An 18,541-nucleotide genomic window follows, 5' to 3' on the forward strand; every position below is an offset into this window, starting at 1 on the left:
GGAGGTTCCTCAAAAAACTCAAAAGAGAAATACCGTTTGACCCAGGAATTCCACTCCTAGGAATTTACCCTAAGAATGCAGGATCCCAGTTTAAAAAGACACATGCACCTCTATGTTTATCACAGCACTATGTACAATAGCCAAGAAATAGAAGCAACCTAAATGTCCATCAGTAGGTGAATGGATAAAGAAGATGTGGTCCATATACACAATGGAATATTATTCAGCATTAAGAAGAAAACAAATCCTACCATTTGCAACAACATGGATGGAGCTAGAGGGTATTATGCTCAGTGAAATAAGCCAGGAGGAGAAAGACAAGTACCAAATGATTTCACTCATCTGTGGAGTATAAGAGCAAAGCAAAAACTGAAGGAACAAAACAACAACAGACTCACAGAACCCAAGAATGGACTAATAGTTACCAAAGGGAAAGGGACTGGGGGAGAGTTGGTGGGAAGCGAGGGATAAGAGGAATAAGGGGCATTACGATTAGCACACATAACATGGGGGTTACGGGGAAGGCAGTATTGCACAGAGAAGACAAGTATATAGCATCTTACTACGCTGATGGACAGTGACTGTAATGGGGTATGTGGTGGGAACTTGATAATGGGGGAAATCTAGTAACCACAATGTTGCTCATGTGATTATATATTAATGGTACCAAAAGAAAAAAAGAAAGAGAATTCCTTTTTAATAGTCATATTTTCAAATAGCTTGATAACATATAATCTGATAGCCTAGGCAAACTGCTGAAATAGCAGACTAAAATTCTATGTTTAATTTTGCATGGGTTTTATTTTCTATTTCCCAGCCCATTTACATTATCAGTATAGTGATTAAGAATGTGAGCTTTGAAGTCAAGAGTTCTGGAATCAAATCTTAATTAGCACTGCTCTCAGTTATTTTCAACGGTAAAAATGGGGATGGATATCCAACTTAAAAAGATTCTGTGAAGATTAAAGAAGACTATATAAAGCATAACAGTGGCATATAGTGCATGCACAAAAGTTAGGAGCTAATGGTAACATTACTAGTTACAATATTGATACTATGATATTTTTGTTGTGTGATGTTTCACATAGACATTTCACATGTATTATTTCATTTAAGCCTAATAATAAGCAAATGAGGCCAGCAAGGGAGATATTATTACATTTATTTTTATGGTGTTGCAATATAATTCACAAATGCTGTAAGTAGGAAAGCACGTTGTGCTTTTATCTCATATGGTCAGCTCCTTCCCGGTTTTAAACCACTGTGGCAGAATAAATGCTGCATGTTGATCTTGGGTTAGTTATTGTAAGTAAGCATGTAAGTTTTTAATCTACAAACTCAAATGGAGATTTCTAATTCACAGGGGATATTCTGTTTTTTCAGAAGTCATCAGGAAGCCCTGAACTGTTTCTAATAATGTTCTGACCTTAATAATGTGATAATAATTGTGGGTTTATTGAGTGCTTACTATGCAGAATATACCATATTAAGCAATTTACATTGTCATCTTATTTAATATTTTTAACTGCCCAGGGATGTGGGTTTTACTAACCCCCTTTTACAGACGAAATTCAGAAGTTCAGTAACTTCCCCAGGGGCCCACAGCAAGTGGCAGGACAGGAACTCAAACACAGATCTGACTTCAAAGGCAATGTCCATGGCAGGGTATGCCACTGTGCTATGCCAGCTTCTCATTTCTTAGACACTAATACGAATTGTTACATCCTTACACATTAAAAACAAAAAAGAATTCCTAGGAAACCCACTTGTTTAATCCTTAAACATGAAACATGTTTTTAAGTGAAGCAGGAAAACACACAGCGATGTAAGGATGTCACTTATTTGGAAAAAGCCTATGAAGTTCTGTTTAGACTGGGTGATACTTTGCTTAGAGAAATGCTTTGCCTTAGTGAAAGGTGGAGATAAAAACTGTTTCATTCCATCAAAGAGATGACAAATTAGAAAGGAGTATTAGTGTTAACAAATGGCCATGAGTTAAAGCAGCCTGTACACCTCAAGAAGCAGGAAAACCATTTTCTTCTTAGGCTGGCTTAGTCTTATTAAATCAGCAGCAGAGGTGACATTATGACTTGAATTCTGATTTATGTGTTCTGTGATTAAGCCATATTGCCTATTAAAACTTCTGGGTTTAGTGGAACGAAGGACATGATATATTGAAATATGTAAAGCTAAAATTTCCTTTGACCCAAATACTTTTCTCTTGGGCCTTCTCAGTTGGCAGGCAGGAAAAAAAAATTAAGTCCAGAATATTTGTACACTGTGTAGCAATCTGAGCCTATTTTTCACATCCTCACTTATGTTTCATAAAATGCTATAAAATTCAGCCATAGAGAATATTTTATTTCAACAGTTTTCACTAGAATAACATTAAGCCAAGTGGAATTTTGAGGGTTTTTTTTCCCCCTAATATAAAATTATAATGATACGTTTTTAAATGGATAGAAACTTCCTGGGAGTTTACCCAAGAAAATGAGCTGTGGTCCCCACTGGGGAGTATCATTGGGAAATAAAGAAAAATCTCCTTTTTAGTCCAGTGCACAGAAAACAATAAAAACTCTACTTCCTATTTTCTTTCCCTTTGACTGAGTTTATTTAGAAATTTTAATGAGGGTGAAAATTCAGCTGAGGAGAACGAAGAGGGCAAAGAGCCTGGCTTTCTCTTTCTTAGGGAAAACTAAGCCTTGGACTTGGGATTTAGAAATGTTGTCCTAAGAGTGTGTGTCAAGTTTCGGCAATCATTTTCCTCCTTGGAAATCAGGCTTTGCCTAATATATTCGATTTCCCAATATTCCCACCATAGAAAAGTACTTGATAGTGGCTATCTTTCTAATATGCCCCATGGTTTTCTTTTTAAGTAACCCTTTTTTTTTCTTATTACAAAATTAAGATAAACCATAAAAATAATTTTAAAATATAAAATTTTTAAATATTATAAAAATGTGTACTATAAAATATAAAAAGTCTCATAATTCTATTCTTGAAAATATATGGGTGGGTGTATTTAGTCACAGAAATGCAATAATAATATTTGTCACAAGAAATGGCATACACAAACAATAAAAGTGTGAACATAGACCTATGTATAAATTCTAGCTTTTCTATCTAGCTGTGTAAACTAGACATGTCATTCACTCCGTGAATTTTAGCTTATCCATATATAAAATGCAATGAATAATATCTAGCTCATAGGGTTATGGAATATGTAATGAGAAAACTAATATAACATGTGAGGCCCATGGAAGCCATTCAGGGTAGCTCCTGTCTATGCTTTGTAGACTACAATGAGCCTATGTAAATTTGTCAATCTTTTTTCCCACCACCTGCCCAATAAGTATACTAACTTTTTGAGATATTCAAAAGGAAATAAAGATTTTAAATGTCAGTATTTAGAATTCTTAAAAGATATTTTTTCAGTAAGAGGAATTACTACCATAAAAAAATGTCAAATCTAAACCAAAATTCTTATATATGAGTTCTCTAGTTTACTCAAGTATATTTTCTTACCAGATCCTTTGTGTTAATAACTTCAAGTTGCCAGCAATCACTTGCCCAGGGTAAAAAGAGTAACAATTAAACCAATGCTTTATAAAACATGTATTTTTTACCCCTTTTTTAAAGGCTGGGATGCTGTTGTGGACTGGAAAGACGTCCTGTCAGGAGGGGAAAAGCAAAGGATGGGCATGGCTCGCATGTTTTACCACAGGTACGGATGTTTTCCTCAGAGAACTGCGACTGCACTGTTGTACCCAAAAACCTTTTGGGCAAGACTCAGGGTACTCATCCTCAGTGTGAGAATACCTTACTGAAAAATTAGTGCTTAGAATTTACAGTTTTTAAGTTTCTTAAGTTATTTTTTTTCATGTGACAGAGATCTGAGTGGTTTTCTTTCCATTTCCTTTTTGTTGAGTAATGTTAAATGGCAAAATTAAATGTTTATGTATCCCAAATTTGAAAGTAGGATTATTACTAATTTTGAAATGTAAAGACTACATAACCACTATTATACTGCTATGCACACAGTAGGTAGGCATTCAGTAATACCTCTGAATGAAATTATTAAACTGAAACTAAATTGCTTTCTACCACCCAGTAGCCTATTAAGCTTAGTAGTACTGTCCTCCTTGAAAGTCAGACACTCATCCAATGGAAAAAGGAACCAGCCAGCATAGGTCTCAATGCACTCAGAAAAATAGAAATACAGGAAATCACTCCTCTTTATAAACCTTTCTCTTTGCAGTCAGTCAGCTTTATAACCTTTCAAGCACAAAATGCTAGAAAGAAATATTAAAGCTATTCTGATATGTTCCTCTTATTTGTCCTATTCTTCTCTGACAAAGAAATCTCTCTTTTTTAAAATCTTAGGCCTCTGGCAGTGGAGTCTGAGTTGTATGCAGGGCAGGAGGTTATCAGGAAATACGTTACTCACTTTTAATACTTACATCTTGGGCAAAAAGGACCAAGAGTGACATACCTGATGCCTGAATGGAACACAAGCTGGGGCAGATGCAATATTCTTGAAGGAGTTTCAGTGGAAGCAGTAATATTTTTGTAGAGAACTTCTAAAAGCCAATAACGAGCAAAAATATATTTATCAAGTAAACCTCATTAAACAGTTAGCAACTAGTTGACCCACACTTAGCCACTAGTTGGCTTTTAATTTTTTTTTTTAATCTTCTATTATGGAAAAAGCATCAACACTTGATCCAAGAGGAGACATCTGTAAGATGAGCGTCATATTCCCGTCACGCCCATTCACCAAGTCTGTCATCTCACCACACTTGATGTATCTCTCCTTTCTTTATTTTTGAAGCAGCTCAAAGCAAATCTCAACATCATGACATCTTTTCCTTAAACCACTTTGGCATCAATCTCTGAAATATTATGATCTTTCCTTACATAATGACATACCATAATCATACCTAAAAAAACTTGTAATAATTATTTAAAGACATCCTAACACCTGGTTCACAAAGTTTCCATGATTGTCTCAAAAATAATCTTTTATATACTTGGTTTCTTCAAATCGAGATCTAAACAAGTTTTACACATTGAATTTTGTTGTTGTATCTCAATTATTTCATTAGCTAAAGAATTTATGCTCCTCTGTGGCCCCTTCTCCCCCACCCGCATCTTTTATGCCATTGACTTACGAAAGAAACCAAGTCAGCTGTCCTGTAGGAATGTTGCCCTTCTAGATTTATCCGATTGCTTCCTCATGGGGTCCTTTCCCTCTCCTCAATCCCCTATTTTTCTTATAAACTGGAAATTAGGGCTAAAATCTTGATTATATTTAGGTTCAGTCTTTTTGGTAAAAATGTAACAAGATATCTATCATTGAAAAAAGAATATCATTTTAACAATTTTATTAAAATATAATTATGTGTTCATTTCATAAAAATTAAAAAATTAGATAAGTAAGAAAAACATGTTATCTTATTGCCTATGTCAAATAACAAAAATTCAAACAAGTACATTTTAAAGATCTAATTGGCTTTATTGAACAGTTTTTGAATTGAGAACCATCCCATCTAGCACATAGGAAGGTGTCCACAGGGCTACAGAAAGGGACAGGTTTTTAAAGGCAGGACCAGGAAGTCATAAACAAACAGACAGAAGAGGGTTCTTTCAGACACAGTAAACTCCCTTTCGGGGGATGAAAGGGTCTTATGAAGTGGATTACCTCACTGGTGCTGACCAGAAAAATCCGGACTAACCAGTAAAGATTACCATCCTCGGAAAGGATGAAGTTGCAATTTGTCAGGTATGAAGCCCTGTTTCCATGACGTGGGCCTAATACAAGTAACTCCAGCATAGAACCACGGGTTTCTTTTTAATACCAACATGGGCCCATGGATATCATTTAAAATTCTGGGATAGTTTTATTCATCTGGGATAGGTACACAGAAGTTGTTATCTTGATTTCTTTTAAATATAACTATTTTCCTAAAGTACATTGCGATTTCTGTCCGTCTTCGTGTACTGCTGTGTAATGGCTGGTCAGGGGTCGTGATGACGATGAGCATAGCATTTTTGTGCCGAGTGCCCAGACCTTCGGCATCCAGTTTGGTGTCTTGACAAATGTATATGCATTATGTAACCAACACCACAATTAAGATAGAAAACATTGCTTTTGCCCTAGAAAGTCCTTCATACCCCTTTCCACTCAGATCCCCCTTAAAAAATTTTTGTTCTGATCTCTATCATCATAAATTAGTTCTTCCTGTTCTGCAACTTCACATCAATTAAACTAAATGGTATGCATTACTTTTGTGTCTAGCTGGAGTTTTCTAAAGATAAAAGTTACTGTAATAATATGGTATTTGTAATATGCACATTGTTAGTTCAAGAATATGTCAAGCTAAAAAAAATGAATCAGAACTTGCTAACTCAGAATTTTTAGCTCTGAGATATAATTTGGAATGCCCTTTTCTCAGATGATGTGGTAAAATTCAAGAATAAACTTTACAGTTTGACATTTATGACCAGCTGTTACCCACTATCACCCTGAATCTGTTCATAAATATTCAGTAATATGATCACCAGCATAGTTGGTGAAATATAATACAGTGGAATGTAAATTGTGACCATAAATTTCTCACTGTGTCAGTTTATTTAAAAAAATAAACCCTGTAATAAAATCAAGAAGCATTAATAAGTGTTGCCAATCCAAAGAGATTTCAAGTGCTTGTAACCTGAAATAGTTGATGCTTGTGTGCCTGAAGTATTTTGGCTATAATGTGAGACTGAATAAAGATCCAGTTACAAGTAGATCAGAGAAAAGAAAACTCAGTGATCTACACAGGAAGATCCGTGAAGATGAGCACGTTGTTAAAGAGCAAAATCTACTGAGAAAAAATTAAATGAAATCGAAATATTAAACCCAGTGAAGGAAAAGTATAAAAATGAGAAACTGCCTCCCCTCATCTTCAAAGGATAAACAAGGTGTGCACAGCAGCGTGAAAGACCTGAGCTATCTAAAGTCAAGAACTTTGGCAAGGAGTATTAACTATCCTAAAACTATGAACTTTTTGGGAGGATTTTAATTTTAATTTTAATTTTAATGTTTAATGAATGATCAAAAAAGTCCTCTCTTAAGGAGGATAGATTAGATCTTTCACAAGGCTCACTCCACTGATGATATACTAAGAGCAAAAAGGAAAATCTGATAAGCAATATTATCTAATGTTTTACTTAGTTATATCAATTCCAGATTCCAGCTACTGTTTAAATATATTTAAACACACACACCATCCTGCCAAGGAAACAGAAGTATGCTATCTACCTTTTATCTTCTGCACTAAGGGGTGCTGTGAGAACAGAGTCTAAAATATATGCTTTTTTCTAATTTTAAATGACTTCTCTGTTTAAGCTGAAAGCACTCTGAAAAAATAAGACACAATAAGTAACTTAATAATGGGGGGGGGATGAAGGGGAGGATGACTACTCTTTTGCTTTATCATTTACCACCTTTAATAACGTCATATATTCTTTTGTTCCTTTGAGTTAACACTGCACCTCATGTGGTCCAAATACAGATCTGTGACTGAAATGGGAAAATATTAATGTATATATATGTGTTTAATCTTTTCAAGACCAAAATATGCATTGCTAGATGAATGTACGAGTGCTGTCAGCATTGATGTTGAAGGAAAGATATTCCAGGCTGCGAAAGGGGCTGGCATTTCCTTACTGTCTATAACACACAGGCCTTCTCTTTGGTAAGTGTTTCAATGCTAATTTGCAATAGATGGTCTTTCTTTATACTTCTTAAAGAATAAATTTGCTAAACTGTCACTTTAGAACATTGGATATTTCACTTATCTTCTACCTGTATTTCTGTTCAGTTGCCCACTAGTTGTTTAGATACCACAAAACTAACATCATGATATTGATGTGCTGTCTGAAAACTGACATCACATTCCAATGATTCTGAAAAGAAGCAGAAAAGTCCAGTGAGTTTTTTGTAACTGCAAATACTCATAATTCCATAGCATGTGCCAGGAAAGAATATATTAATAAAATGTCACATCACCTTTAGTCTTTGAAAATCCAGGAAAAAAAAAATCACAACTTGATATTTCCCCAAATGACAAGTTGGAAAAAACACAGAAACGAAAAGGTTTGGGGTGGGGGAGTGGGCTTTGTTTTAAGGGAAAAAATTGAATGAAAATATTTTATAAATAATATCTCATAAAACATAATGGGATTTCTCCTTTTTAAAACATTATACCATTTTTATCATTCTCCTACTTTCCCATCGGTTCATCATCATAATAGTTGCTAATGCAGATTCAGCACCTATTCTGTTTCAGGCTCATTTTTATTTAAGTCTTTTAACAACCCAATAGGGAGTCTAGTTATTCCCATTTTATAGGTGAAGAAACTGAGAACTAGAACAATGAGAAAAGTCATATGCCATGATCACATCCTCTACCCTAAGTATACTGTTCTACTTACAATAAGGAACTCAAAGTATATGTCCTGCATAAACCATAAAAACCCCTTTTCACTCACACTATATTCCACTGTCTACTTTTCACATTTCTTCAACCAAAATCTTTTCTTTTGACATATTAGTAACTATAGTGGACACCATGCCTTGGCCATCTAATTCCCAGGGAGAGGCAGGACTCCTGCCCTCTCTTCAGCTGGAACATTATTTAGCAGGTCGCTGATGGCATTCTCTGCCAAAGCTGTCATTATACACTACATGACTCCAAACAGACGGAGTAGCAAGTGTTCGGTTAATCCTTGAAGCCCCACTAAGCCTTTCACCTTATAGAGAATATTTATTTTCAAATTGCGAGTAAACTGAGTGTTCAAAGTCTTTGTCTCTGAATTCAACTTCTATTAAGAAGATAACCATCTATTTTCACACTTCATTTAAACATTGAAATTTTTCATCACTTTTTTTTCTCAAAGAGTTGGCCTGAAAGCAGAACATATCATGAAGTGACCCTCTGTGGAACTTTATTGGCCCTTGGGCCTAGTCCAGGAGGAGTTAGAGTCCATGTCAATGAATGTGATTCCCCTAGCTCTTCTCTAGAGAAAACCAACAGGAACTGGATCTTTAAGGCAGTTATGACCCTTGCCTGCAGGTCCTCTGCATCAGGGATGACACAGAACTAGGCCAGAAGACCTCGCGGGCCCCTTCTCGTATGGACTTGTCATTTCCAGACAAGCTTCGTGACTGACCATCTGTTGGGATAACATAAAATTATTTCTTCCTTTGGTGTTTTTCCAACTTCTATAAATGGAGTTATTATGCTATCCAGTCATTCAGTTCCTTATTCAAGTAGCCTAAAGAGGGACTAAAAGTATATTCAGCGAATTTTTTCCTCAACTGAAGGAACAGATAGGATTTTATCTTTCTTGTTTCTAAGACTTTATTTTTATTTATATATTTATTTATTTATTTATTTATTTATTTATTATTTTTAATAAAATGCTGAAGTGGTAGGTAGATGCAAGATAAAGGTAGAAAACATAGTTTAGTGCTATAAGAGGGCAAATGTAGATGATCAGGTGTGTGCCTGTAGACTAAGTATTAATCCAAGCTAGACAAGGGCAACAAAACATCCACGGATGCAGAAGATTTCTCTCAAAACAGTGGGGGTGAGGTTCTAGGCCTCACCTCTGTTGGCTCCCAATTTCTCACCTGATGGCCCCCCTGGGACTGTGCCTGTCTTAGGTTGTTCCTCCCTTGAGGAATTCTAAGACTCTATTTTTTTAGAGTAGTTTAGGGTCCAGCAAAACTGAGAGGAAGCACTGATGGACAGTGACTGCAATGAGGTTATGGGGGTGACTCGATAATAAGGGTGAATGTAGTAACCACATTGTTGTTCTTGTGAAGCCTTCATAAGAGTGTATATCAATGATACCTTAATAAAAAAGAATATATATAAAGCTTTAAAAAGAATTAAGAGGAAGGTACAGAAAGAAAGAAATATGCCTTATACTCCCTGACCCCACACGTGCATAGCCTCCCCCATTATCCACATCCCCCACCAGAATGGTGCATTTGTTACAATTGATGGACCTATACTGACACATTATTGTCACCCAAAGTCCATAGTTTGCACTAATGTTGTATATTCTATGGGTTTGAACAAATTTATAATTACACGTATCCCCCATTATAGCAACATACAGAGCATTTTCACTGGTCTAAAAATCCTCTCTGCCTATTCATCTCTCCTATCCCCCAGCCCCTCAAAACCACTGATATTTCATGTCTCCAAAGTTTTCCTTTTCCAGAATGTTATATAGCTGGAATCACACAGTACATAGCCTTCTCAGATGGGCTTCTTTCACGTAGTTATTCATTTGTTTCCTCCACGCCTTTCATGGCTGACTAACTCATTTCTTTTTAGCACTGAATATTCTCCCACTATCCGGATGTCCGCAGTTTGTTTATCCATCACCTACTGAAGGACATGGTGGTTGCTTCCAAGTTTTGGCAATTATGAATAAAGCTACTCTAAACATTGCTAGGAAGGTTTTATGTGGGCATAAGTTTTCTCACCTCCTTTGGGTAAATATCAGTGGGCAACTGCTGGATCCCATAGTAAGAGGGCATTTCGTTTTGTCAGAGCCTGCAAACGGCTGCCAAGGTGACTGTGCCGTCCTGCACACCCACCAGCAGTCAGCCAGCTCCTGGGGCTGTCCAGCCTCGTCAGCACTTGGTGGTGTCAGTGGGCAGGATTTGGGTCATTCTAATAGGTGTGTAGTGGGCAAGTAATTTTTTAGCAAACAACAAAATTTGTCATTTTACACCTTTTAACAAGAGAAACATGTTTTTAATTCCAGCTCTTCACAATACAATTCCCCATAAAACTAAAAATCATGTTAGTTCTATTTTATGAGTTAGGTTAGCCATTTTAGGTTATAGAAATCTATCATTCTGATTATCCTTCCTCCCTAGGAAAATTCTTTTTTTCCCCTGAAAAGATTTCTAAAGAGGGAAAATTGTATTTTTCCCCATAACAACAAATGGGTAATTTTGATTGTAAAAATTAAAATCAATACCAGTATATGATGATGGAAAAAATTATAGTAGCTTATTAAATTATTTAATTCCTGGATATAATTATAGCTTTATAATTACCACTTTCCTATGCTTTATCCTGTTTGTGCAGGAAGTCTGCAAATTATTTCCAATGAGCCTCAGATAATATAAATTCCTCTTTTAAATTCCTCTAAGATAAACTCTGAAATATTATTTTATCCCATAATATAGAACACACCTCTGAATCTCAAGCCATGAAACACCTATACAGTCTCTTCCTCCCAGGTAGAGATCAAATAATGTTGTGGGGCTGGAGCGGCAAGCCAAACCATCGTTATATATTAAGACGGAAGTTGCTCAAGATATGAACTGCTGCGTTCTGTAATTGCTCCTGTTTGTTGATCCAAGGTTAGGAAAGTCCAAGAGAGGCTGAGAATGAAACAAAGTGTTTTTTTTTTTTTCCATTATTTCTTTCTCATATGGCCGCCCTTCTTTTGTTCTTCCAATACTTTTGTTTTAGTTCTAATATTTTAATAGAAGTAGTCTCATGTTTTAGTGTTCTCCCTTAACATGGAAATAAGTTTTTTGATTTGACTTTTGTAAGGTCCCACCTGTTTGAGGTCAATTTTTTTGAAAACTCAAGAACTTAAACAGCAGATTCTCAAAAGCATTTTGAAAAGGTCATTAATCTCCATCATATGGTATCAAATACATGATCTTTAACCTTTAGCATGAGAGTGACTGTTTTAGATGTAGTTTAACCTGGCTTAAGTACTTTTTTCTTATTAAAAAATTTTACTTAAATGAATATAATTTACCTACATTAACATTTATCCATGTAAATGTCCAATTTCATGAGTTTTGAAAACCATGCATAGTTTTATTATCACTTCCACCACATCAAGATACAGAACACTTCGTCGCCCCAAAAAGTTCCTGTTGCACTCTGTCCTCTTCCCTAGCATTGCCTCTGTGAACCACTGGTGAGCTTGCTGTCACTCTATTTTGCCTTTAGATGTCATATAAATGGAATCATACAAGGTGTTGTCTTTTGTGTCTGGGTTTGTTCCCTTAGTTTCAGTCCTTTTAAGATTGATACATGTTGTTGCATAGATCAGTAGTGTGTTACTTGTTAATTGCTGACAGTATTCCACTGGATGGATTTACCGCAGTTTATCTATTCACTTGACACACATTTAGGTTGCTTCCAGTTTAGGGCTGTTAGGACTAAAGCCGCCATGAAAGAGCGTTAATGCACAGGTCTGTATGTACACAGATGTTTTCATTTCTCTTGAGTACTTACATAGCTAGAATGGAGTTGCAGGATCATATGTGGCAAGTAAAGTTTAACCTTATTTGGAATCCTGAAATTGTTTCCCAAAGAGTGTCCCCATTTTTGCCTTCTCATCTGTAGTGGAGAGTAAGCTACAAAACCTGTTGAACACTTGATATATTCAGTTTTTAAGTTCCAGCCATTTTAGTGGGGAAAATAGGATCTCACTCTGGTTTTAATTTGCATTTGCCTAATGACGCATGATGATTACTTTATTTTCAATTACTTACTGGCCATTCTTATATCATCATTGGTGAAGTATTTGTTCAAATCTTTTGCCCATTTTAAAAATTGGTTGCTTGTCTTCTTATTTTGTTGTAAGAGTTCTTTATGTATTCTGGATATAAGTCCTTCATTAGATAGATGTTTTGTAAAATATTTTTCCCAGTCTGTGTCTTGCCTTTTTATTTTTAACAGTGTGTTTCAAAGAACAGAAATTTTAAATTTTAATGAAGTTCAGTTTGTCAGGTTTTTTTTTTCACTTATGGATAATGCTTTTTGTGTTCTAAGAAATCCCTCTAACCCAAGGACAAAAATCTTTTATGTTTTTTTTTTTACTGAAGTATCATTGATATACAATCTTATGTTTATTTCAAGTATACAACAGAGTGGTTCAACAGTGGCCCATATTGTCAAATCCTCATCCCCACTACTGCAGTTACTGTCTGTCAACATGTTGACAAGACATTACAGAATCTTTGGCTATATTCTCCATTCTGTACTACCGTCCCTATGACCAACTTATATTATGATTGAGAATTTCTGTGGTAACCTGGCTTGTTTTATCATCATAGCATGTTAAAGCCATCCAATCAAAATGAGATGAAACACAAATGTCTATCAACTGATGAACAGACAAACAAAATGTACAAAACCATGCAATGGAATATTATTCATCCATTAAGATGAATGAAGTACTAATACATGCTACAACTAGATGAACTTTGTCACCATTTTGTTAAGTGAAAGAAGTCAGTTACAAAGAGGCACATATTGTATGAGTCTGCCTATATGATTTGTCCAGAATAGACAAATCCATAGAGACAGAAAGGAGATTGGTAGTTGTCAGGGCTGAGCAGAAGCGCAAAAGGAGAGAGACTGCTAATGGCTGTGGGGTTTTTTCGGGGTGAAGAAAATACTCAGCAACTGGATAGTGGTGATGTTTGCATGAACTTGTGAATATACTGGAAAAAACTGAATTGTACACTTAAAAGAATGAATTTATTGTATGTGATTCATATCTCAAGTTTTAAAAAGGAGGTAAAAGCCACTTGAAATAAGCCCACTGATTGTCATAAATAATGACAAGGGACAGTTTAAAAAGGAACAAGAAGTGGGAAAAACTAAGGGAAAGACATAAAAATTGAGGCCACATAAGCACATGGGCCACTGTGGCACAGTACAACTGCAGTGGCTCATGCAGCATTACTCTGCCCACATCCCCCACAAATCCCAGAGACTGAGGACTTCAGCCTACGTTTAGAAGAAAAGGTATTGTCTCCTGCCTTGTCAGTAAAATCATCTCTGTACCTCTCTAAAGTTCCTAATTATGAACCGGAGCCATGAGTAATGAGTTAAATTATATGAAGGCATAGAAGTTTCTTTAAAATAAATTTTTATCAAAGAGTTCATTTCTTAAAACTGTAATTATTAATAATTTTTTGCTTATATAGAATAACTTATCCCTAAAGGAGAGTGTATTAATGAATTGGTATCGTGTTTCTTTAATTTTTAAATTTTTTTTCTGCATAACTTTACGATTTTTTTCTCTCTGCTCTTTCCTTTTTGCTACTCTAAGTATGGTTTGATATTTATTCAGGAGCCACACAAGGTTGTGAAGATAAATTAAATAGATGCAATGAGCATGGCTTCCTTTACAATTCAAATATATTTAGAATATGAATAAATTTAATATAAGCAGTAGAATTTCCTAGAAATTAATGACTTTTGGAGTAAAAATTCACAATATTTAACCTCTTGAGGGAGTCTTCAAAAATCAAATGTAAAATAGCCACCTTACTTACAATTTGCATTTGGATATTGATTAGAATGATAAACCTACCATTAAAGTGGCTTTTTGCAATTATTGCTGATAATATTCTTTCATTTTGATTATGCAGGAAATACCACACTCATTTATTACAGTTTGATGGTGAAGGAGGTTGGCGCTTTGAGCAACTGGATACTGCTATCCGTTTAACACTGAGTGAAGAAAAGCAAAAGCTAGAATCTCAGCTAGCTGGAGTTCCCAAAATGCAACAGAGACTCAATGAACTGTGTAAAATTTTGGGAGAAGATTCAGTGCTGAAAACAATAAAAAATGAAGATGAGACATCCTAATTCGTATTGACATGTTAAAAAAGTTAATTTTTAGGTAAAGGCTCAGAAATACCCTATCATAGTGCATGCATTGTGTTAAGATAAGCACAGAGAAGAAAAGACAGCAAGAATGTTTTACAAGATTTTAGCATCAAGGAAATATATGATCTGCTTTTTCAGAAGAAAATAAACAAATGCATTATGTAAGATTAGTCATTATGGCTTATACTAATTCACGTGTAAAGCAGGATTTTCTAGGTGAATTCATGATGTACACCAGATTTACTATATATATATATATATATATATGATCTGTCTGAAATTCCTAACAAACATGGGGTATCTTGAGATTGGAATAATTTAAGAGCAGCATTTGGGTTGAAACCAGGTGCATAAAATTAGAAGTTTGAGTAACATTTCCGTCCACTTATGGTTATTGAGTTTAATAGCTAAAATTCATGTTCATCATTGCTAGTGCTCAACTAAACCTGTATGCAAAATAGCTGACAATTAGGTAAATAATTTCAATCCGAAAAAAAATATTTTAATGGCATTGGTTGAAAAGAAGCATGTCTAAATGCCATTTTAAAATTTTAGATTTTTTTTGAGCATCTTAATGTGGGCGCATGATCAATTAGTTTTAATGAGAACTTTACACATTTCTTAATAAACTCACTTTAAAAGAGGATTGCCAATACAGAAAAGGAATATCCAAACAAAAGCTCACCTGTTACTTCGCTTGGCAGCATTATTATTGCAACTTCTGTCCAGAAATACTCAGCTTGTTTTTGTGTTCAGAGGAGGATTCCACCACATTTTTAAAACTGCAGTGCTAAAATAGAAAATGAGGATTCTCACAATCACAGTAGTAACAACATACTTTGGACTACTGCTTTAAAAGTCACAGTAGTCATTCACATCGTTTCATTTTAATCCTTGCAGCCATCTTTTGTGGCAGATCTTATACTTCCTGGCTTGCTTTGGAGAATATTAACCCTCAGACTAATTATCTAGAAATCAAATGAAATTCTTCCAATTCCCTGACTCAGTGCTATTTCCACTATTGTCCTTGAAATCTAACTAGATTTTTATCAATAAAAATCAGATGAGGTGTTGAAAAAGAAAATAAAGTTGGAAATGGTAGCATTATTGTTATTTGGTTTTTGTTTATAAAATATGGCAATTAAGTAACGTGTGGAAAGGTTATTGGCCTGTGGTTTAAAACAAGCCAAGCCAGTTAGCAAAACTTTGAGCAACTATGCACTTATACTCAATAATAATGTACCTCTACAGCCGGCAATCAGAAAAGAAATGAACTGTGTTCTAGGCAAATGTAATGTTTATTGAACAAAATGAGAAACAGGCTGTACGGAATAGTTTATGAAATAAAGCTTGTCTACTCGTGTTTCCTGGAGTTGGAAGTACAGAAGCCAGGGCAAGCATTTTAATTTCCTATTTCCTATGCCACCATGTTGACAGGTCGGGAAAAATGGGAATGATCAGTTGTTAGTTGTTTAGGATTTTATTTGCATATTTAGGCACAACCATAATCGATGCTTAGTCAGTGATTCTCATACTTTGTCAGTTGGTAGCGTACCTGGAAGTCACTCATGATGACTGTCATTCTTGTGACACTTTCCCATTTTAAGTTCTGCCTTGCTAAGTAGAACATTCTTCATTATAAATAAATATAACCATCTTATATAAAGGAATGCTACATAAAAGCATAATTCCTACATCTAAATTCTTCTGTTATTACCATTAGCTACTCATTTGACTGTTACTACTACTTCCTATTAGAAATGTTAGGCATGTATCTAAGGTTCAAAGAAATGTATGAAACCAAATTAAATTTGGTAAAAATTACTCTTTAACCTATATTAGCAGTAATCCAGTTTATACTGCTAAGGGGAAAAGTCTGAGGCAAATGCCTTAACTTACAAGGTACAAGAAGTAAATGAAAAGTCCTCATTTGAAACATGTACATGATTTTCATAATTTGAAAAAAAAGATTTAGGACCCAGTATATTGTGTTTTGAAACTTTGAAAAGAATGCCAAAACAAACATTAGATTTCTGATTAGCCCTTATTTAACACACCCTATCAATGAGCTGAAGTAAATAAGACTCATTATTTATACTGTATAGGATTCAATGATGTTTAAAATTCTGTACTCAAAATTATATACACTGCAATTTAAATATCAAGGGTTAAAGAAGAACATGTTTTCCAGGAACTTTTTTGTGCCTGTTTATTTTCTGAATTTTCTTCCAGGACCAATATCCTCTGAGTTGCAGGGGGAAAATTTTTGTGATTTGAATTTGTATTTATGTACCATTTAACTGTTTGCAGAATGGTCTGATAAATGTACCATTTTTTGCTATTCTTACAGTTATATTTTAGGAAAAACATGAACATGATTGAGAGACTAAATAGCTATTCCTGAAGATATCAAGGATTAGATGAGAAAGGAAAAAGAGGGGATATTTCAGTTTTAAGGTATTTCTACTATGTTATCTATTTGCCTAAACTTTTGACTTCTGTTTTTTGTTTTTGTCAAAGAAAGCTATAATCATATGGAGATTGATCTTTAAATGTGCATTTTTTGGGTTAACTTTTAAGCTTGGAAAATAAGTTGCATTCTATAAAAATGTTGCATTATATTTCTTCAGCATGGAGAAATGTTATGCCATGCATGACTAAAATGGTGTGTGCTCTTACAAACAAGATAATGTGTAAAAATCCCTCTCCAGTCATCTCAAACAGAATGATAAATCCTGAAATTCAATGCAAGTTCACGTTTGTTTACAATGGGAATGTTTTTCCCTTAATAGTAATATGGTTTTTCTGCCAAATTTTGCTCTGCCTGTAAAGGTATAAATGAACATGTCAGTTTTTTTATCTGAGACTTTGGTTCCAAGTACAACTTCATTTTTGGCAATAGGCTGAGCCTGTTAAAGTCTGTTTGGAATAGTTTTTGATTCCATAAGCCTAGAAAAATGTGTTACACATTGGAACCAAAACCCAGAGAATATTACACACTTCTGAGCTATGCAGAAAATGGTGGTGATTACTCAGCCATTGATTAAAAGACATGCCTTTGGTAAAATTGTGGGCAGAAATTACTCTCATTTAGAAGTATGAAGTACTTATGCTGATACATAGGTATGTCAGCTATGTTTTAGAATTGTAATGTTTGCCACATGAGAACTTTCAGATGGATGTATAAAATATTTTTATTAAAAGCAAATTCCTTCTTCACTGATGGTGCCTTTCCTGGTTAGGTAGTACAGAACTGCTTTTTTATTTTTATTATGAAATGTCAAAACCAGTTATCTACACTTATAACCAGGGGTTGTGTTAATGAAAGCAAATGAGAAAAATATCCTTGTTGGTAAAAATCACCATGTAGCTAAACTAGAATGTGGCTGTGTGTGAATACAATAATATAGTGTCCATCCAATCTGCACTTACTTGAGTTCAACATACCTGTGAATTCCTTAATCATCATGAAAACAGCTTGATGAATCAAAGGAATTACAAATTATTCCAGTGATAGAAAATACCGTATTTCTATATTTTAAATGACTCTTTTGTGGATGTGTCTATCTGCACCTCTGTTATAAGTTGTGTGGTGCACAGCCTTATGTGGCACTATGCATGAGAGTCACCAAATAGTCGCTTAAATATTTATTTTCTTTATTAATTCAATACACACTTATTTATTAAGTCCCAACCTGTGCCACGCACTGTGATAGAGATAAATAAAATATAGTCTCTGTCCAAAGAAGCTTACAAGCCATTGAAAATTAAGAAAATGAGTCCCCTTAGAGAAAAAATCAGCAGCTATTCTTTATTAT

General features: G+C 34.8%; 1 protein-coding gene across 3 annotated transcripts in view; it reads left to right on the forward strand.

The window, feature by feature from the left end:
* Window positions 1-17,942, forward strand: part of ABCD2 (ATP binding cassette subfamily D member 2) — a 56,436-nt gene extending 38,494 nt beyond the window's left edge. For 2 of the 3 annotated variants that reach the window (XM_073222632.1, XM_037009943.2), the window contains 3 exons: window positions 3,640-3,724; window positions 7,614-7,739; window positions 14,483-17,942. In XM_073222632.1, coding sequence (XP_073078733.1) covers window positions 3,640-3,724; window positions 7,614-7,739; window positions 14,483-14,702 — 431 coding nt within the window. In that variant the 3' untranslated portion in view covers window positions 14,703-17,942. The remainder of the gene's footprint in view (window positions 1-3,639; window positions 3,725-7,613; window positions 7,740-14,482) is intronic. The other variant, XM_037009947.2, reaches the window with a different exon arrangement.
* The last annotated feature ends 599 nt before the right edge of the window (window positions 17,943-18,541 follow it).

The sequence above is a fragment of the Manis javanica genome, chromosome 15, assembly GCF_040802235.1.
Source record: "Manis javanica isolate MJ-LG chromosome 15, MJ_LKY, whole genome shotgun sequence".
Lineage (NCBI taxonomy): Eukaryota > Metazoa > Chordata > Mammalia > Pholidota > Manidae > Manis > Manis javanica.